This window comes from Melopsittacus undulatus, chromosome 1 (assembly GCF_012275295.1).
Source record: "Melopsittacus undulatus isolate bMelUnd1 chromosome 1, bMelUnd1.mat.Z, whole genome shotgun sequence".
NCBI classification, from domain to species: Eukaryota; Metazoa; Chordata; class Aves; order Psittaciformes; family Psittaculidae; genus Melopsittacus; species Melopsittacus undulatus.
In genome coordinates this window covers 22824468-22847461 of record NC_047527.1, presented here as the reverse complement: position 1 = coordinate 22847461, position 22994 = coordinate 22824468, and the positions used below count along the sequence as shown (strand labels likewise).

At 40.5% G+C, this 22994-nt stretch overlaps 1 protein-coding gene across 1 annotated transcript in view; it reads right to left on the bottom strand.

Annotated features, from left to right (window-relative positions):
- NIPAL2 (NIPA like domain containing 2) overlaps nt 1–22994 on the bottom strand; it is a 43920-nt gene that overhangs the window by 3464 nt on the left and 17462 nt on the right. Inside the window, exons 4-9 of the mRNA XM_005150976.3 lie at nt 20900–21071; nt 14427–14486; nt 12306–12427; nt 7460–7556; nt 2906–3041; nt 383–471 (exon numbers count right to left, since the gene is read on the bottom strand). Coding sequence (XP_005151033.2) covers nt 383–471; nt 2906–3041; nt 7460–7556; nt 12306–12427; nt 14427–14486; nt 20900–21071 — 676 coding nt within the window. The remainder of the gene's footprint in view (nt 1–382; nt 472–2905; nt 3042–7459; nt 7557–12305; nt 12428–14426; nt 14487–20899; nt 21072–22994) is intronic.

Genomic DNA, 22994 nt, shown 5'->3' with positions numbered 1-22994 from the left:
AGCTGGTTGTCATTTGAGTAGTTTGCCAGGCTGTCAAAATTACTCTACCAGTTCAGATGCAGAGAGGCTGGTGTGCACATGGTGAATGCATTTACTGGATGTCAAGATGAGGCTAGGGTAAATGCAGGTACTTCCAGTAAACCAGCAAGGCACAGTAAGCTGTACATATCAATTCTGGAAATGCTAGAATTTGATTGTTTTAATTTTGCTTCAAAAGTTGTAAACTTACTCATTTTTCAGAACTTAAACACCTGTCAAATAGGAAAAACTTCTTTTTGCAAAGTCAAACATCACTGGTTTGTGTTCCTCTTCACAAGCAGTAACTCTTAAAAACCTGATGTTTAGAAAATCATTCTGGAGAGGCAAAAGGCCAGAAACAAACCTGAAATGATGGCACTGGTGGTGAAGAACACAAAATTAATGGGCATAACTTCTGTCGCTTCATACAGATGCATTGCTTGATTCAAGAACCTGGAAGACAAGTGTTACTGTACCTCATGCCTACAGGAGGTTCATTACACTTTAAGTCAGGTTAAACCACTTTATGTCAGTTTAAGAAAAAGTGTGACCATTTCTTACCACAATAGCAAGTAGCCCCAGGCAGATGCATATGTGCGTTGAATTTACCTTGTGGTTTTGACTCTGCAGAGTACAAACAAATAGACAAAAGCAAGAAGGCTGGCATGGATTCTTCTGGCATAGGCTATCATTGGACAGTCCTTTGAAGCACTGTTGGAAAAATTTTGTCTGCCACAGATAAGGGAGGAATGTTAGGGTATTACTGGTTATGGTCTGCACCAGTTCTTGGAAGCAGTGCTGCCTGTGAGCAGCCAAGGACAAGTTGCTCTAATTTAAGCAGGATGTGTAAGGATATATTTCCAGCATGGACATGAGCACATAAGTTCTTGTAGGAGCTCTTTCACTTTGCTGAATTCCACATTGCTTCTACTGCTTAATCCAATTTGACTAAAATGCCTATTTGTATGTGTATCCATGCAATCATACCCCAGTCAGTCTGTCCTGATGGAAAAGTCCAGGAAGGTGGCTCCTTGTTCCTTGGGTTGGAAACTCTGCTGTGTTTCCCAGAAAGGCAACACAAACCCCCACCAGAATCCCAAGTAACAGTGTGCAGGACCACAGGAGTGTACACTGCACACATGCATACACTGGCCATGGAGCAGCCTGCACAGTCAGCTTCGGTGGATGAAAAAGGCAAAGCAATTAACCCACTTGTGTGGAGACCACAGCTATCAACATTTACCCATAGGGTGATGAATCATGACTGTGAGCTCTTGGGTGCACTGGCAGATACTCTGTTATGTGAATGGTGCATTTCAGACCGAAAAAGAAAAATCAGGAGGCTGCAGAGTGTATTCAAAACCTATAAAAAGAACTGCACTTAAATGTTTCACTGGTACAATATATGTCCACAGTAAAAGTCCAAGCTTGGATCTGCTTTAGCCATTAAAGTAATTGCATAGTTATTTTAGCAACTGTTGAACAGTCTCCATGGTGCTTTAAAAATAAAGAAATCCTACATATCCACAGGATAGTCAGGATTTTGAAGTCATTGAAAACACCTCATTATTTTCTCCCATTTGCAACAAACTCGGTCACTGGGACTAAAACAGTGATACCAAAGACTAGCATTGAATCCAGGAGGATGTTGCAGCACAGGCTGTTCTGAGCTAACACACAGCAGTCAAATAAAATAAGAGAGGAAACAAATAAAATGAAAAATGTAGACTGACAGCACTGTCTCTGTGAGAAAATGTGTCCAAGAGAGAAGAGAGAAAGAAACATTTATCCCAGGGAATGAAATGAGCATGTTTAATTTCTGCTTTAATTCTGGCTGAGCAAAAGAAAAAATAACAACCCAAAAAACAACCCCCCCCAAAACTGGCTAGAGAGAGAGGTTAATTCAGCAGCTTCCTATTTACCAGGCTTTTATTTCCTATTTTAAATGCCCTGAGCTGTTCTTCCAGCAAAGACAAGCTGGATGCAAATCACTCTATAATCTGTTACAGGGGAGTTCCTGAGTCAGCCACAGAGAGTCACTGAATAATAATGCATGGACTTTCTGATTCCACATGGGAATGGTATGTTCTGCCACGAGAAAGCTGGGTTGGCTCTCCTACCGGAAAATAATCATGCAAGTAAACACTCAGACTCACACTGGAGCAATCTAGATGAGATTACTGAATGATGCTATCAGCACCTGAAGCAAAGGGACCGCATAAAGAGAATGGATGCCGTTCAGCTGCAAGCCATATTTTACCATGCTGCCACCCCCAGCAATATGCAAAGGCAGCATAAAGCAATCACTTCAGAGGCCAGAGGCCAGTGGGGAAAACTTGGACGTCCCCTGCACACCAGAAGTTAACTATTTCCTAAAAAAGTACAGGCATACAGGGTAGCAAAACACAGCATGCAGATTTAACAGAGGCAGGAGAAAGCTGGAATAAACTCTCTTCTGCAGTCTGACTAGTGACATCAGCTGGGGAAAAGAGATGTATAATGAGGGTAAATATGGCCATTTGATTATTCAGCAATGAAGGTTTCTAAAAGTCACACCTCTCCCCCCTCCCCCCCCCTTTACATAAACATATATTTAATTTAATGAGTTCAAGTTCAGTGTCCCAAAACTAGAAGTAAATTTGGGAAGACCATGTATAAGGTGATAATGAGAGAAGGTGGCATCTATAAATCAATTATAAACTGAAAAATAAAGACTAAATAAAACAATACAATCAGCCATAGGCAATTCATGTGTCTGGGAAGGCTCTGCCAGGATTTTGTTGCCTTTAAGCGCAACTTGTATCTGGAGTTAATATCAGAACCAAAACTGGTGAAACTGACAGATAAATGTGTACGAAGGTTTGGAGGTAAGTAGACTCTCACTTACTTGACTTGGAAAGCACAAGAGGTTGCCATCAAAACAATCATGATATAGAAAACAGGATAAGTTAGCTGCATTTTTCCCTTCACAGAGAGTGTTATCATGCTGGCCACAGCCTTTACAGCAATGACAGTCAGCGATGCTGAAAGGGAAAAGGAGAGGTTAGCAGGGCAGGATTCACAGCAGTGACATTGGAGCATCAGTGAGAAAGAAAAAGGTGCCAGGTCAGACCCACAGTTTGATAAACTAAAACAACTGAGATAGGGTCTGGGCACCTAAACCTAAGTGTGTGATTTTATAAATGCTTGCTAAACTACTGTCTCAACTCAGTGGCCTTAGCTCCATGCATACTTTGTGTTTTGCTTTTAAGTTCCTGTAACACTGTGTCTGCAACCCTGCGTCTACTCAGTTTCACCATTTTCAGCAGGGTAGCTGAGGTTAGAGTCAGATAAATCTTTCAAGGTGAGACTCATGTGTGAGGGAGACTGAGTTCAAGATGAGGAAAGAACTGGATCCATTTCCTTGAGCTGGGCATATGCCCTAAATACTGGAATACCAGTCAGAGGCGGTGTAACAGCTTCCACATCTTCCAAACGTACTTTATTAAGCTAACTTGGAGTCCATGTTGTATTATTCAGGAGAGGTCTGAGAGGACTCGTTATCTGTTCAAAGCAGCTGGGACACCTCCTAATAGCAGCCTAAAATAACTCCTCACCCTCAAAATTGCTCTACTGAGACAGGACCTAGCCAAAGTTGGCCAAAGCTGACTTCTGGGATCACATCCCAAAGCACCTAGCTCTCCCCACAGGTTGTGGATGGAGAGCAGACAACCAACACAGGGGTATGAATTTCGTTTCAGGGTCCAGGTTCTTATGACCATTTACTGGATCTAGCCACAGAATACAGTATTCCAGTGGTGTGTTTTCAATCCGTTTAGTCACTGTCATTGCATTACACAGACAAGTTTCAGACAGCAGGCAATGTCTTTAATACATGTCACCAGTTCAGAGAAGTCTTGCAATCCATCTTTTAGAAAAGGGTCTGACAGACCAGCTGAGAGTTACTTTAGGTTTCCTTTAGGAGTGTGCTCTTGGTTTGCTGAAGCTAACCCAAGTAGGCTGTGATTACTGCAAATAAAATGTAACAAATTCAGAAGAGACTAAAAACGATAAGAAGAGTCAGGGTGCGGAGATGACTTTTGAAGAAAGGTAATTAATGGTCAGGAGCACTGTCCCTCAGCTGGGATCCAGTTCCACCCTCTTCCAGAGCCGAGGAGTTTTGGATTTCAGTGGTCTGATTCATCCTCCCATAACAGCAAAATTCAGATTGGCAACGATAGCTGCACTGTGCAAAAAGTTCAGGCCAAGGGCTGGGAGAAAAGGTGGGGGAAGAAGAATGAATTCAGGTCTGTGGTTTTGACTGCAAGAATTTTTCTTACAGCAAGTCCAAAAGTTCAGGGGGAGTTTAAAAGTTGTATATATCTTGTGATGATCCTGTTCACCATCATGAAATTCAATGTTTTCCTGACAGCCTTTCTACCAAGTATTTCACTTCTTGCTCTGGAATGGAAATAGGTGGAAGGGTTTAACAAACAAAGGAGTAAAACTGAGCAGAGGAGGTCAAATGCTGATCTGCAATGGTGCTAATGGTATGATAAAAAGCCAAAAAGTACACTCAAGCCCCAACAAGCAGCCTACATAAAAAATGAAATCTCAACTCTAACAGGGTGGAGTTATTACTTTAAAAGAACATTTAGAGGCAAAAATCAGTAGTTTGAATTGTTCAACTAAGGGTAAAGACTGCTAAAAAACAATATCTGATGAAAGGGCATTTTCCATCCTTTAGAATTTTAACAAACCAGAAGAGAAAGCATCTTTTTTGTGTCAATTTGTTTTGGTTTTTGAGTTGGTTGGGTGGGGTTTTTTGAAAAGTGGAACGATCTCTTTAGCTAAAGTAGCCCTGGAATAAGTTTCAAAACCTAGGAAATGGTTTTCCTATCTCTGGTAGAATGACACCCCCCTAAGGCTAGTGTGACAAATGATGTCACTTTCCAGCTGTTAGGGCAGGAAACTCAGAAATCCCACTTTAATCTGAAATATCTTCCCCCAAACTTATGCTAACTCCCAGTATATACATGAGGTAACATAATTCCCACCAACCGAACTTGCAGAGTTGCACTAAGTAAAACGTTTGGAGATTTTACAATCACCCCTGTATTTTCTTCATAGAGAAAGCATCTCCCATACCCAGTAAAACACAAAGGCTGCCCTCGCTTTAAAGAAACCTTTCTACATTTAATTTACACCTGTACAAACCCTCCACCAGAAATGTATTTGTGCAGATACGAGAAAAGGCAGAAATCCCCTTCAACAAGCTGCCTCCAAGACCCCAAGCCTCATGTACTCCTCCTGCAGCCAGGGCCCTCTAAGGGCAGTGCATGAATCAGACAGCTTGGAACAAAGCTGCTGGGCCCTCCCTCAGCACCCCCATCACTCTGCTCAGCTGAAAGATCAGAGACCCAGCAGAAGGCTCTAAGTGTAGTTTTGTGGGGACTGCCAGGCACCAGGACAGCTGCAGGAATCACAGCCAGCCACAGTTCTGGGTTTCCTGCTCAAGGGAAATGTCAGTATTTCAAAAGTTCCCATGAACCAGGATTTGTTTGTTTGTGTCTTTTTTAATAGAGCTGAAATAATGACACATTTTTTTCTCAAGCTGCATATGCTCACCAAAACCTCAGCAGCCACCAGTTGAAACAGTATTTTTGGTTGATTGCAGCCTGACCACCAAACTGCAGTTAGTGTCTGCTGCTGTTCAGCAGCTCCATGTGCCACTTTGGCACTGGTGGCATGAGGGCTAGCAGGCTCCACGGCAAATAAGCACACAGGGCTACACAGTCCCATGGCCCAGGTGTCCCAGTGCTATGTGTTGACCTTGTTTAGGTCAATTGTCATGGTGGCTGTGCCCAGAACTGCAGCAGTCAAGTGCAGAAGCCCATCCAGGGATCTTCAGGCTTCCAGCTATGGGACAAGGAGGCTGGACCTGCACATTGCTCAGGAGAGCACGGTGCTTTGCGCTCCTCATGGCAGGTTTGAAAGCTGCAGAGCAGCTCAGGTGAGCTCTGCCAATGCTCCTAAGTTCTGTACTAGAAGAGGGGGGATGGCTGTACTCACACTTCACTCCTCCAAATGAAGAGTGGTCAAACAGTTCAACCTGGGGGGTTCCTCCATCTCTCACTCATGCAAGGACCATGGAAAGCCTTCAAGGCTTCTTCAGAACTACAAATCCTAATCTCCCTAGAACTGAGAAACTTAAATGAGAAGACTGTCCCCAAAAGTTGATCTGAAAGTCTGAGCTTTTCATCTAGGTAAGTTCAACAATGACAAATGTGAAGTGTTGCACCTTAGAGTGCCAATATAATCCCAGAGTGCAGCACAGCCTGGGATCTGCCCATCTGGGAAGCAGCTATGGGACCTGGGGTTCCCAGTGAACAAGCTCATTATGAACAAACAGTATGATGCTGTGGCAAAGAAAGTCAACAGGATGCTGGATTGCATTAACAAGGGCATCACCGACAGAGGTAATCACCTCACTCTTCTCAGTGCTTGCTGGGCCACCTCTGGAATCCTGTGTTCAGTTTTGGTCCTCACTATGCAAAAAAGATGTGGACAGGCTGGAGAGGGTCCAGGGGAGGGCCACAAAGATGGTCAAAGGACTGGGAAGGCTGCTCTATGAGGAAAGGCTGAGAGAATGGATTTTGTTCAGCCTAGAGAAAAGAAAGCTCAGAGGAGATCTTATCACCATGTTCCAGTATTTAAAGGGTGGCTACAAAGCAGATGGAGACTCCCTTTTTACAAGGAGTCACATGGAAAACATGAGGGGTAATGGGTACAGGTTACTGCTGGGGGGATTCTGATTGGACACAAGGGGAAAATTTTTCACAGTGAGAGCAATCAGCCACTGGAATAATTTCCCCAGGAAATTAGTGGATTCCCTGCAGCTGGACACTGGGTGCTGCGCCATCTTGTCTAGAGTGTGCTTTTGCCAAGAAAGGTTGGAGCAGACGATCCTTAGGTCCCCTCCAACCTGGTGTTCTATGATTCTGTATGCAAACAGGCATAGATAATGCAAAGAAAAGTTCCTGTACAGACACAGCATATCACTGCATTTGTTTACAGACTGCTTACAAGGTCTTGAGCTGTACTGTTTTAACGAATTATTTTTCACAGCTAGTCTGCTCTCCAAAACAAGGTTTAAAACAGTCTGCATTCCCAAGATCTAATGCTAAAGTTATTTTTAAAAAGCTTCAGAAAAAAATTCAGAATATTAATTTCAAAAAATCTGTAAAAAGAAACAGTCCAAGCAATAAGCATAGAAACTGTTTCATAAACCAGCTTTATTCTTCTAAAACAGACCACAGTAGGAATCATGTGAAATATTTCAATGATTCTCCTTCAGCACACTGCTTTGAAGTGGCCTTACTCTAAACTAGCTTGACAGACTGAGTGACAAGCAATTATCAAGTAACAGACAGCAACATTGAAATGAATAGTATGTTCTTACCCAGTAGTGCTACCATCATTAACAAAACCACGATGTGTTTCATAGCTTTTCTTTTGTAAAAATAGAGGAGAATGCAGAATATTATAATTTCTAAGATCTGAAAATGAAAAGGAAGAAAGTTAGAGCTTTGAAACTATGTAATAAATACTTCAAAGTGTTTGAGATGTCACAATCACTTTTGTTGCTCTAACAGTTCAAAGAAGAATTACTTTATAATGCATCTGCTCAGAGCTAACCTTATTGCCAATTGACAACAATTGTTGTCATTTATCTTTTCTATTATAGCAGAAGTTAAACTTTGAACAGTTCTTATTCCTTTAGTATTCTTTTTGCACTTCTAGATATATCTTGTCACTGGTAGCATTGAGAAGACTTTTTTAATGTGACAGTAAAGATACCCATGTTTATTGGTAATAATTCTTACAGAAACTCTGTTTATAACTCCTATGGAATGAAGCACTTGCCTGGAGGAACAGCAGTCTCTCCTTCTAAGCTATGGTATTCCTAGTGTCACTCTTTGTGACATGCAAGCTTACTTTTGCTACCAACTTAGCCCTCCTCTCCAGTCCTACTAGAAAAAAAAAATCCCCCCAAACACTGTATTTCTTGTTTTCTGCCATACATCATAAGAAGGAAAACACTTATTTCATGTGGTGGTTCTCAAATCACAGGTGCCTGTCAGGAGCTTACCTTGGAAAGTTCAATGGCACACTACAAGACCACAGTGCGGGATATCTGTAGCTGCTAACGCAGATTTGCCTACATAGTCCAAACTTGGTCCTTCAATAACTGACAGGTAAATGGTAGACAATCAAGTTTACTGACTTGCTGTTAAGGTACCTTTTTGCAAATTCCCTTAGTAATGGTGGCCATTTGCCATCTCAAAAGCATGGGTATTCTCCCTCTTACCAAATTGCCCAAATACCTCTCTATGCGTGAAGAAAACACCAAGTGCAAGTGTCAAAAAAGCTTCTTTGAAGCTCAGAAGACTTATGAAAACACAGATGATGGAGAAAGAGAAGTTCTTTTGGGCATGTTGGAAAGTAATCAAATGGGGGAAAGAAGACAGAGAATGAGTTTGTCATCATTACTGAATCTGTTTATCATACTTTTTTGCCAACATAACAAGTAATAGAAAAACCTCATGTCTATATCCTTGGGTTTGTCACTAACATAATATTTTACATTTTATAACACCACCCTATTCTTTAATCAACAGCTGCTACAAGAGAACACTAGACTCAAAAATACCTGGGTGTTGCACTGATGAAATTTTCAAAGAAGCAGTTATATCATAGAATCACAAAATTATTTAGGTTGGAAGGGACCTTAAAGTTCACCCTGTTCCAACCCCATTGCCATGGGCAGGGACACTTTCCACTAGATCAGGTTACTCAAATAATATAACACAGCAAATTCTTGTTTTAGGGAGTGATTACAGCAGGAAAGCAGTCATCAGCTACATTCAGTTACTAAAATTCTCTACCACATTACACCTCCCCCAGTTTTGTAATGTTCAAAAATATGAACAGAACATAGTAATGTTTAATTCATTTTTTGTTTACCTTTCACTCTTATCCTTTGTTCCCAAAGACAAGTGAGAAACAACTGAATTTCAGAACACTAGAACCACAAATGTGGGTTTTATACTATCTTTCTTTAAAAGATATCAAATATTTATCATAAGGGGAAAGAACCCCAAATCAACAACAACAAAAAACCACAAAATTTTGGTGGGTTTTGGTTTTGCAAAACGTGATGAATATAATCTTTTGCTGTTGTTTAAAAAAACCGCACAACATTCCTGGAGTAATCCTTGTTTAACAATCTTTGCAATCTCATATGAAGAGCTGGTCTTTTCCTCTAGAGTGGCATTCCTCTGCACCAGGCTTGCTTTAGTTCTCACCTGGTGCTGCCCAGCACCCAACCTGTTCTTCTGCAGTTCTGTGCCACTCAGTGATCCACCAACTGGTCACCTTTAATCATAAGACAAAGGAGAGGCCATCACATTGAGTAACACTGCAAGCAAAGTGCATGACTTCTAACAGGACCTCACACTGCCAGGGACCCTTCTGGGGTGCCCCAGCTGTTGTCTATGGCTGTCTCCTGAGAATTATCCAAAATAGTGCTCGCCCTCATAGCTGATAGCTGTGGTAGTGTTAAATATAAAGTCCAGGAATGGGAAGTGTGTAGATTTTATCAGCTTCACATACTCTGTTTAAAAGAACTGAAGGAACTTGACCTGCTTAGAATCATTTTTGCTATTACATCCAGTCTCTACTGAAGTCTCCACAAGCCCACATCTTATCAACATTTTTTTATAATCATGATGTTTTCCATGATTCTAAGCATTACCAGAAGGCACCAGAACAAAATATCACATTGTCTGCCTCAACTGTTTTATTCTGGGTTACATAGCACCATAAGGACCAACAAATGAGGAGGATCTTCTGTGCACTTCAAAGGAAAAGCAGAAACACTTTGAGCCTGATTTTACAGAGATTAAATATTAATGACCCAATACTCACTGAGCTTCTGTTTAGGGAAACCTAAGAGCTTCATATATAATTGATGTCTTCTGTAGTGACTCAAAAGTACATATAAGCAAAAGAAAAAACCAAGCTATAATAGTCATTCCTGCTCAGACATGATTATGCTACTGCAGAGTCTCAGGAGGTGACTCAAAGTTGTCTTATGTGGGAACTAGAGGCTATTTCTGCAGAACTCCTCTGATGCCAGTAGAGTGCCACATGGGGATGGTTTATCACCCACACAGAACATTTTGTACCATTGGGGCTTTGTATTTCTCAGCAGACCACACTTTGGGGGTACTTTTAGAAAGACTGTTGGGCTGCATTATTCTGCTGCATTGTCTCCTCTCTCTATACTTATACTGTAAGCTCTACAAATTCTGCTGTGCTTTTTTATATCTCAGCAGTCAACCTGTGCTAGGCATTTTACAAACAGCTATGAAGAGCTAATTCCTTGCCCAAAGAGAATGTTTACAGGAGGGTTTGCTCGAACCTCTAGCAGCATACCAGGATAACCAGGCTGGTATCTCAGAGTCTCTCATAGAGCCATTCCTCTCTCTTTTTTGAAAAGAAGAAGCTCAAAGCAGATGAATCCAGGAAACAGAATGAACAAATACAGCTCAATATGTTGTAGAGTCAACAAGATTTGCTGTGTACTTGCTCCTTCTACAACCCATGTTGTACATGTAGAATTGGATGCTGGCTGAGGCAAGAAGAGAGAAGAGGGAAAAGAAGTCCAGTGTTTACCTACCACCTCATCGTAATGTCTCCTAAGAAGAACACAGCACAGTCTTCCTAGGCAGTCAACTGTGTTCTTATCAACTTTTCCTGAAATAAAGTCAAAAAGTCCCCAGATGGGAAAAAGCCCTTTTGCTGCTGATCCTGTTGGTTTTAAGAAAATGTGAACAGGATATGGCACAGGAATTTCTGGTGTCACTGGCTGTGGATGTGGAGTTTTCTTCCTCCACCACCTCTACGCAAGTGGTTGAGTCAGCAATTTAAAATCAGTGCCTAAAATGTCAGGCTGTTTTAGTACCTGTAGGTGGAACTGCATGATAGAGGGGGAATAGTCAATAGGAAAGAGAGAGGGTTCTCCAGTGAGCACAGAGACCCCCTGTACTGAACTTCCTCTTAAGGAAGTCCCTCTCCTTTTGCTGATTACATGGATTTGCTGAAGCTCTTTCTGAGGCTGGGTACTCTACTGAGTACCCCAAAACTCCTAGGCATTGCCTTCAAAAGCCCCTCTACTCCCTGCCTGAAAGTGTATGTTGTGATTTATTCAGTATGATTATTAATTTCTTCCACTGAACCCTATCACCATCATTCAAGAGCTCTTAAGATGCACAAAAAAAAATTGATCAAGAGATCAACATTTGCTGTGGTATCATGTACTTTCTGCTTAATCAGTAGTCCTATGGATAGTTAGATATATGTAAAGTCTGCAGGCTGGAAGAAAGATTAAGGTGCTTAAACTGTCTACTCAGTGGCTTTCTATCTGAGCTTCCTACCGAGAAAAGCCTGGGCACTAATAATGTAACCCGAGTGAGGCATTTTACTGGGAAAAAATAACTTCTTCTGAATCTCCTATATTGCATTTTTACATTCAGCTGGAGGAGCAAATTTTCAGCAATCCAGAGGAAAAGAGAGAGAAAAATTCCTCCTACTCACTCTGGTCTTGCTCCTGATGCTAATTAAAAACATCAAAGATGATGTATGGTATTTGAAGTTTGTATACAGATACTTTAATCAGAATTGTATTTCTGTATTCAAATTCAAGCTCAGGTTCAGATTAACCTGAGTGACAATGAAGCAGGCTGCCTCTCCACATCTCAACTCTATAAAAAGCTTCTTTAAACCAGGTTTAACAATATGGGGATAAAACAGAGTGATATGAAAGAAAATAACAGGACCAAGAACACATATAGCCTGATTTGTAGAAGTACAAGTCCATCACATTCTAGAAAATCCCTGTAACTTATATGTATATGCAGACAGTGTGGCATGAACCCGTATACAGGAAACATAAGTAGTACCATATTTAGGTTTTCCCTCAAGTCTACCAAACCCCCAAATCTTTCCATTCCTGTTAATCCTGCAAATCTGTGACTTTCCCCTGGCATGTACTTCAAAAGATATCTGCACATCAGTGTATCTGGGGACTGGGATGGTGACCCAGATTCTCTCTCTCTTTCTTCATTGAAAATCACACAATTTACCTTCAGGAGCAGTTTTTCTGCCACTAATTCAAAATGCTGCAAAATACCCAATAACCCAAATTTTTCTGGTTTAGGAAGTAGTATGAATCAGATACTCACCGAATATACCAAAAAAGGCCAACTCACTAAGTAGTTCTGTACTTGTCTTGCTGTGATCTCTTGGGGTACACTTGGAGCAAATGTAACCAACAAGAATGTACCTGTTACTGACAATGTTCCTCCTTTAAAGAAAAGGACATGTTATTTCAGTAATATAATATTTGGTAATCATGGTCATCCTTGCTCTCTAGCTGATTTCAAAACAGTTTCTAGAAGAAAATTTAAGACCATCTAATCAGATCTGGGCTTAGGTATTTGGGTTGGCTTGTATTTGTGGTCTTATCTAGTGTAATTTTTACTAAGGACTCAAAGGAATTTGGAAATATGAAAAAGAAAAGCTGGCAGTAAAGCCTCTTGAATTAGGATTCCTACTCAGTAATGCATTTTCAAAAGTCCATGACAAAGGAGAATCGATTCTTTGTGTTTCTCACAGGCACAAAGCAAGTCACATAAAATTATCCTAAACTGAAAGGACAAGTTGCTTACTGAGGCAGACAGCTAGATCATTAATCAGTGTAAATAAACATAACTTTTCCAAAGCCAGTGTAGCCACTGAGATCTGCACCAGCTAAGGACCTGCCCTGGAAACATTAGGCACAACACATGTTCCAGTCCAGTGCTTATGTGAAGTTGTCACAAAGCCAACATTTTGGCTGCTCCCTGTTGTATTTGCAGACCTATGAACTGTTTTATAAAAGGTTGATTTGCAGAGGACTGTTCAGCCGTTAGGTTGCCAGGGCCCCTTTTCAAGGTCGAACTTGCATTATTGTGCTTTTAATAAAAATCTGGAAGTTCTGCCTTGTGGACAGCCAGCTGACAAACACAGATGTTCATTGAGGGATCAAGATAGAAGTGAGCCGATCCTGAGCTCATAAACTGCATTGGATTAAGGAAGATGTTAGCTAATCAATTTTTTTTAAGTAATCTTTAAAATTCTTGGCAAACCCATAAATCGGTGTGGAATACAAGGCTCAGGAATACAAAACAAAGCACATCCGGAGGGTTTTGTTGGCACCGCTATCGTACACAGTTCCTTTGGAAAAGCAGAACTGTTCTATATTTATGTGCTTGCAAAAACATCACCATATTTCCCATCATACAGCTCATTCCTATGGAATGTAGTAACGTTGTTAAATCCTTCTTGCGAAGTCGAACACAGAGAAATAAAATAAATCAGTGCTGAACACTAGTTAAAGCAACACACAATGTGTAAGGCCATAAGGGAAACATGATCAGTCAAGAGAATGGGGGGGGGGGGGGGGGGTTTGAACATAGCAGCTGAGCTGGCAAACTTGGATTCCAAACCTAAATAAATGTTTTATAGTATTCCTGGAACAATACTGGAAAGATCTCTCCAAAACATAAGTACAGCTGTGATGCCTTCCTTATAGTACAAACAATCAAGCTTAGATGCTAGGAAACCCATTGAAGTATCAGGTGCCCTGTAGCAACATCAGGTGCACTGTCCCAGCTGAGATGGCTTGGTGTAAAGCCCAAAACCTGAAATATGCTTGTCTCTAACTATTACTGTGGTCAAACTGGGCAGTTCTGCTATGCAAAAAAAACTTGTACACAGACAAATTTGACATGCTTTTACAGTGAAGACTACGTTTCCCAACAAAACGCTTGACAACTTGATTATTTGTTCTTTGAAGTGATAAAATTAATACCAAAAGGGAAGTTGTCACTTTTAATTGAGCTTGAATTTTTTGTGCAGTGTCTATGCAGTAAGAAAAAAAGAACTTGTATTTGAATGAACAAGTAAATGGCTTCATTGTTTTCATTAAAATTGTGTTGAGCTCATAAAAATAATACTAAATACAACCTCAGAGGCAAAAATAGACAATGAAAATTAATTTGAGCAAAACATTTGAGAACACATAAGGAATGAGTTACGAGTTTAAGAGCAGAGGAGTTGGGAATGCAGTCTTTTCCACATGCATTGAAGATTCTCTCCCTTTTTGTCACTTCTTCCCAATTTTGAAAGTATCTGCCTTGAAATCTGCCTCATATCTGCCACTTGCTTGGGAAAGTGGGAGTGTGAAGGTGGGGGGCTGCGTGAGTTACAGCTTGCTAAGCATATGGTGACACACATGTCCATAATAGCAAACGCTTACTTACCCAATATATCAGCAGTCCTCATCATCTTCTTTAGGAATAAGACAGAAATAAATGCACTACCTAGAACAGAAGTATAAAGATAGTTTTTATATTTGTTAGAATATCAAGCACTATAGCAAAAAGCTGCCCTAGGCCAAGTCTATGTATATCTCACTGCTGTTGTGATTGCACCATACCAGGATACAGCCAGCCAGGAGTCCATTCTGACAACCAATGAATCCTCAGTTTTTGTAAGATTTTAAATGTATCCAGCAGGCTTTTATGTGGTTGAAGAGATGCAATAGCCTTCCCTTCTCCCACACAGACACTGCTTAAACTGCTCTGATTCAGTCATATGTGGAAGCATCAAAGAAAGCTGGGCACCAATGAGCCTTACTGTTTCACTCCCCATTTTGCTACCAACTCAGTATATGGGCTTGCTCAAGACAAATTGCCTCATAAAGATATAGAATTCTGCTTCTTTAATGTACTAAAAGATTTTAAGTAAAGAAGCAGGAGTACAATAAGAAGAAGAAAGCCACTGCAAAACCATACTGAACTATGAACCAAGAGAGTGATCATGATGGCTGCAAACAAGCAGGTGTAAGAACCAATCTATGTACCATACAGAAGCACTGCCTGTGGTCTAGAAAAAACTTGTAATAAGGAAGGAGAAAAATGGAACTGAACCCTGAATATAACCTCCTGTTCCCTGGGCCACTCTTTCTCTTTTTCAGCTCTTCTCTGACAGCTCCTAGACTGGCCTCTTTGAGATGAGCAGCAAGGGAGTGGGTGAGTAGCAGTAGTGGTCAGGCCAGGATTTCTGGTAAGCAGCTCAGTGTGGACATGTGCTAGAGAAGGAAAAAGGGATTTGGACTTAAGAGGGATAAGGCTGCTGGCCGCCTGGGAGAGACAGCTCTATCTCAGCATGCAACTTTAGTGCATCTACCTCTAAGGAGAAGCAAAAGAGGCTGAATAGCTCATGTATAAAAGAGAGATGAAGAAAGGCTTTTGGGAGAGATGCATCAATAATGTTAGATTCATTTAGAAACCCCAAAGAAAGATTCTGCCCAGGAACGACGGTGAAGGGACACATTGAACCTAAACCATGAGATGCTGTTACAAGAGCTCTGTTCCTGTCTACAGCACGAAATTCTAGGTTTATTCTTGAAATAACAGTTCTTTGCTTCATTAACTCTATTGTTCAGATGGAAAATCAAATTTGTGGTTAGCTAGTAGATATACTCTAGATAAATCTAGAGGGCTCATACCAAGAGGTAAACAGAGAACTATGTTTTTGTTACCCAGTCAGTGGAAAATCAGATATAGCAGAAGTCACAAATTTAAACTGCATCAAGAGTGATGGAGATCTATGCAAATTATTAAGTGCAATAAAAGAATTTTCAACTGAAAATGTCTCACTGAAAATAAGCTGCCTGACACAATTTTCTTTATTTGATGTTTCAGTGACAACTTTGCTGGAGAAAAGACACTGGTATCCAGGCAACACTGGTATTAGCAGAGCTACCTAGGTTTACCCACCCATTTTGCAGAATATTTTTGTACCCATTTCACTGGGTGAAATACCAAAGGAAGAGTACTAGCCATGATTCAGACTAATGTTTACACCTCTCTCAGTCTGTGCAACAAGAAAAACATTTTGCTCTGAGACCAAGCATTTACACTGTTTCATGCAATTTAAGTGTCTGCCTCCACCTAATGATGAAGTTTAAGTTCACCCAGCTGATTCTATACTAAATCTGTCGGGCAGTGCTAAAGCTGTGGAGATGCATTTGCTGTCAGTCACGTTTTATGATGTGACCTGAAAGTATGCTTTATACAGACAGACCCTCAGTCTAACCTTCCAAGATGAGATTCAGGACCATCCCAGTACAGCAACACTTGGAGATTCTTTAATCCATCACCAGCTCAAGATCTTGTAGTCTGTCACACAGTCAACAAGATTTGGGAAGATGATGAAGCAGGGTAGTACATTTGATCACTGCAGCTCAAATGAGCAGGAGGTTAAGGGGATGGAGAATGGGGAGCAGCCTTTTTTCCTCAAGGGATCTGAAGGCTGCATATTAAGAAGGGGACAAGAATAAAAGTCTGAATGCCAGTCATGAGAGGAATGTGGTTTAGCTGAAGGATAGCATGAAAAGAATATTAGAAAATGGTATCCAAGCATTTTTATTAAGCACATTCAGAAGGAAATGAGCTGTTTTGGAGAAAGGAGCTCTGTTCACAGCCTTGGGGCAGGATAAAGCATCTCTCTCCCACGCACAGAAGGATAGGAAACACGGATGGCTCCTAATGCCCGTGCACAAAGCACAAGGACAGGCAAGTCCATGTGCACTCTGAGGGCACTGGTGGATAAATCACAGCTGGTTTAGAGTGCCTGCATCACCCTCTCCATGGTGGAGTCTGCATATAGACAATTCATCTCCCTGTCCTGACACTATCAGCTTACAATCTCCTTCATCTTGTCATGACTACATCTCAGATATACTGTTGTCCAAGGGGAGGGCAGAAGGAGGTCAAGGAAAACCAGTCTGCTGACCTACTGTGGGTCATTTTAGGGTAGACAAGAGAGAGGACCTGGGTGTGAGAGGATGGATGCATTTAGACCTGGTAGGACCTGGGTCTTCTTCAGGGCCATAGCTCTGTGTAAGGGAGGATTAACAGAAATTTGAAGAAACTTATGGAATACATGTATGCATAGTCATACAGATATTCTTTAACAGAGACAGCTCTGAGAGAGCTAGCTCTGCCCAAGACATCCGGGAACAAATGCATCACAGCTAGTTTATATGATAGATACTACTGGTGCATGGAATACAGAGGAAGATATTACAGAATTCAGTCCGTTGGCCTATAAGCCCTTGACAGTTATCCTGCACTAGCATTTCTAACATGATTAAATATTAGTACTGCACAAGTGGTGGACAAAACATGAAATATTTTTTCCCTAGCCTTAATGCCAATATTCTCATAAAAAAAAGCAAGCCAAATATCAGAGGAATTACTCAAAAGAGAAACCATGAAGGTGAGCTTAATTCTGTAAACTGCGTTATAAACACACAACAGAGAGAAGAAAGAACCCTGAAAATCCTTTTGTTGCATCTTCTAGACAAGTACAAATAAAGTATTTTAAAGAATAGCCTGGTGAACCCACTTCTCAATAGTAACAGTTCTCAAAATCCCAGATTCTTGGGCCAGAAAGATGTTACATTATAGTGAGTGGGAGAAATATTCCCATTTCTATGAGAATATCTGAGAAACCTTTTCCTAAAGCACCCTCAGGGATATCAGTTTTCAGACCTAAAGCAATTTCTTGCCCTACAGCTATTTAGAAGGAGCATATGAAAATGCAAAAGGATCTCAACAATGTAAGTCTAAACAAGTTATGTGTAAAATAATGCTCTACAGAATGATAAAAACTGCAGAAGAAATAATCTCTGATACCACTGGCCTCTAACACCTCCCCCCCACTCCCGAGTTATTTCTGCAACCAAAACCGAGACAATGAGCTAAAACCCACAACAGCCTAAAATTACCCAAGCTACATGTAAAATATGATTTTTAATTTTTAAGTATAAAAGGCTTTTTAATGATCACATCAAACATGTATTACTCCTCCGCTTTTAAATTAAAAATTTACCAATTTCTCTTCTTGAAGAAAACAACTGCTGTCTTCTCAAACTATTTAAAACCCTGAACAGATGTAGAGCTTGCATCATTGCAACCACACACAGAAATACTTCCACTGTGTAAGAAGAAAAATATAGTCTTTGTAGCTTAATTCTAAAAAACCCAAATTAAAAACTACTGGTGTCATGCCAGCCCATGGTCTGCGGTGCTGGATTCTTTCTAAAACCAGCTATTAGCGCACCCAGCTCAGTAGAATGAGGCACAAACTTTTCACTATTTAATTGATACCGGATTAAGTGCAAAATCCAATTGGATGCAGTCAAATGTGGTAGCAGAGCATAATTGATGGTGGCTCCATCTATTTTAAGCCCCAGGATGCTTCCCATCTCAGAGGATTGCAGATATATTATGGGTATAGCCCAAATCTGTTCTGGACAGACTCCTGTCTGCCTTATCCTCCACCAAAACCTTAGTTTTCAAGCAAGGGAAAATTGTCACACAGACCAAGAGTGACAGAGATCTGCAAAGGATCCCCTAGATGATCAGGCATACTGCAAAACACATGTCCCTCAGTAAACAGTAGGTTCTGAGTACCCAGTGTCAGTGAGAGTCAGCTGTTACCATGCAGGATGCGTTGACACCAAATCTGGAAAAAAGGATTATCAGAAGGGTGGACTCAGGCTCACATACGCACTTGGAGTTTGTTATCAGCTGCTTGATTTCTTCATTTAAAAAATTAACTTATGAAAGATACACATTTGACAGTACCACAGAACAACTGTCAACCAGACTGTGCCAAGTCCACCCTCCACCACCTAAAAGAAGTCACAGCTTAATGAGAAAAATATTGCTTGATCTTTTAAATTGGAAGACCTGATGACTGCATTATCCTTTGCCCACTTTTAGCAGATGATGCACATGTGTCTTGGTCAATTTGTCATTGCCCTAAATGATGAACTCTTCCAAAACTAAAAGGATGCTCTGTTTCTCTTTGGCTTTAATTTCAGAAGACAAGGAAGTATCTAGTGGTAGGAAGTGTTACTGGGAAGTTATTGCTGTAGTTGGCTGTCTGCATCATTTTCTCTTTCTCTTCCTTAAGGGAATGTTTGCTAGACTAAATAAAATTTCAGACAGCTCTATTGTTTGGGCTGTGAAATAGATACTGTCAGCTGATCTATGGGAATGGAATATAAGATACTAAAGTGCTTTCTGGGGTCTTCCAGGATAAGCATTTTGGGTCAGTTAAAAAAAAAAAAACAAAACAAAAAACAAAAACAACAAAAAAAATATAACAAGCTATAACAGTTCAGAAATTGTTCCTTGGTATTTGTTATAAGTAAGAGGAAATGCAGAATGAAGGAAACAGATGCAACATTTTTCACACATTGCAAAGGTAAAGAAGAAGGAATCTGCCCAGATAAAAACCAACCCTAAATATGATATCTACTTTGTAGCAGTTTAATAACCAATGGCATTTTTTTCCCTTCCTACTGCTTTTCACTTCTTTCTGGTTTGATATATTTGCATTTTGTTCAGTTTGGACAACACATTAAATTGGTTAATGTCCGTTTATGTTCAGATACACCTGGAAAAGTCTGCAGGTGTTAAAGATACAACTACTGCCACTAAAATCACTGGGATATGTCATATTAATTTATATTTTCATCTCAGATAATATCTCATTCCTTACTTTGAGAAATCTTTCCTGCAGTGGTGAACTACTATGGCTTTATATCTCATTCTCCTAAATTGTGCAATGGTTTAATGGGAAAGGTTAAAGTAAATCGCTTGCAGTTTCCTTCCCCCACTATCTCTGTGAAATTGTACCCACATATGGTTGGCTACCTCCCTCCACTACAGCTGGGCAGTCCACCAGGAAGGTAATTCATCTTTTCTACTTTCTTATGCAGAATCACTGCAATGTCACTTCCAAGCATGAAGCTGGTAGCTAGAGACAGACCATGAAATGTTATCATTTATGAGCATCAAGGAAATGAGCTCCAGTGTATGCAGAGCTGTTGTACTATCTCAGCCTTGATTGTTTCAGCTGTGGATAAGAAATAACTTGATTAAAGGATATAGCTGCACCCTGTATTCCTTTTCTTCACAGCCTTTGTACAATATTGCCCTGTCCACTCTGCATTAGCACAACATGACAACATTCTTTAAAATGTATGTTTCTTTACCAAAGAAACATCTTTATCTCATACCTGTCAATACGTTAATTACAAAAAACACATAAAGAGTAAGATCATAACAAATGAGACCTAAGGCCAGAACTTCTGCTAACATCCAACTAATTTACTCATGAAAGAACAAATTAATTTTGATAATGTCCATAAATAAACTAAGCATTTCAGGGGGTTTCTAGGCCCTTTTTCTCACATGCTTTAGAGAGTCAAGAAAGCTTGCACATGTCAATGTGAATTATGGTGATGGGCAGCAGAAACTACTTGGTGTGATCATAACATGGAAAATACACTGCAAGTACTCAGGATCAGACCACAGCTCCGTGCAGTCAGCAGGATGGCAGCCCCCCACTTCGGGGGCTTGCAGAGCCAGCAAGGCTGGTACACTAACGGGTGACCAACTGCTAAGAGCTAGAGGGCACAGAGTGACATCAAAGGCAAAACTACAGAAAAAGAAAGTTATTAAAAGAATCTCTAAGTAGAGGGTTTGTGCTAAACTGTCAGCTCATGTAATTATATTAATAATTCCTTTTCAAACCACAACATTAACATTTTCCCCCTCTGTTCCTGCTGCAGTTTCTGAAGTATTATTTTCCTAGTTACACACAAGCATTCAATTAATGTACCCAAGCAAGAAATGGCAAACCGTCTCACCTATGACAGATACACATCCCAGCGGCGTAACAAGGGCAATGGGGGCAAATCCATAGGCTGTGAAATTGCCCACCTCTCCAAGCGCCAGGAGGGTTGTCGCACACCACCATTGCTTGCTCATGTAGTAGGGCTTCGGCTCTGCTTGGCAAGCCAGTCGGAGATGAGTGCATTTCTAGAAAATTAATTATTAGGAACAGGCATGAAAAGAAAGACTTCCATTGTGTTCTTATGTCTGACAAAAGTGGAATAATTAAGGGGGCTGTCAAATTCAAATTCCAGATGCGTCAAGGTTTCCTTTTTAAACATGACTTTCAGCTTGTTGCTGCAGAGCTTTTTGTTAACTCCGAGCTGCTTCAGATGTGTGCCTTCTTAGCTGTGGTGGAAACAGCTGAAAAATTAGACTTCTGAATAAATCTGAAAATTATTAAGTGAATACTAACTAGGTAGTGCTTCCAAGCTATCACTGCACACCTTTGTTCTTCTCCCAAAGCGAAGCTTGGCAGTTGTGCTAGGTATCTGGAAACAATTGAAGGCAGGAGGAGATGGGGCAGAATTAGAACTGTGGCAACAAACTGGGAGAAGGGAACCAGGTAATATGGTGTTCCCGCTCCATGTTACACAGGCTCGCCAGAAATACGATTTCAAAATAAAAAAGGCAGCACTTAATCACATCTGCTGTAGGGAGAACTCTAAATTATTTAGATAGATTTTAGGATTTGGCTACAGTCTCCTTTTTGACCTTACAATAAGATCTAGGGTGAAGCACCATTTTCAGAAGGAAAACCAGTTATAGCTGTATCAACAGGTATTATATATACTGAGGCAACACTTTGGCAGTGTTTCTTGCTACATGGAGAAGGCATCACTGACACGTGTTGTAATTGTTTTCTCTCTGGCCGTACAAGAAGAACCTGTATATAACAAGATGATTTGACTATGATCACACTGGTCTCCTTCAGGAAGGTGTCATAATTGGGAAGGATGCAATGTTTACCAGATTAGTTCTGCAGAACAGTGTTTCCTTTCTCAGATTTCTCACCAGCCTCGCTGCACATGGGTCAAAAAAATTGTAAACCAAATGATAGTTATTATAGTATAAATGGTGGTAAAATAATTTTTGTTCTCCAACACTTGATATTTGACTTTGGAAGTGTCCTTGCAGAGCCCCCAGGAAGTTACAATTTCCCTCATACTCTAATTCTACTCTGCTTTACAGAGTATGGGTCAAACAGTAACATCTGTGGTACACCATAGTCTCAGTCGTTCCTCTTGTTGAGAGGACACTGCACATTACTGCAGCTTCAGGCTGTGGAACATGTTCAGGAGGAGAAATCCTAAGAAGTTTAGCCATCCAAGAAGAAAAGGAGCATAAGGAAATCAAACTTCCTTGAGGATCAGGCTAGCAATTCACAGTAACATCCAGGATTTTGCATGTTTCATTTTTATAAACAAAAAAAAAAGGATCAAAAAAAGTCCAACAAAGATCTGACTGAAATTAATATTAAATAATATCCAAATCAAGAATCTATATTTCTGCTGAAAACCAATAGGACAAGTTCTTAACTCTATCCTGGGCTCTGGTTTCTCCCCAGGATTCTTGTAGAAATAACTCTTGAGAGCACAGTGAGGGGAACACGGGAGAGTGAGCCCAGTGCTCTCCCACAACCTGCTTTCTCCAGATGCCTGCCTGCTTTGCATAGTAATGTGCATGGATGGTATTTAGGTGGAGGCTGTACATAATCCAGCTGAAAAACATTGCAAATGGTGGGCTGTTCTTTAGCTGATAACTAGCTAGAGGGAAACTTGGGAGGATAACTGACTACATGATGGGAAACGGAAGAGGGAACAATAAAATTTGGTTTGTCCATTTAATGAGTGTGAAAATAAATGTTGAGATCTAAGGAAAAACATTATTCATATTTATAAGATCTTGTTACTAAATGGAGAAAAATCTCTTTTAAAGGATAAAAAAACCCAACAGTTTAAACTGCCAAATGGCAATGCAGAGCTATTGGGCTTTCTTAAACAGCATTTAAAAAGCTAAGAGATAATTCAAATCCAGTAAATGCTTTCAAGATTACAAGTCAATAAAAGT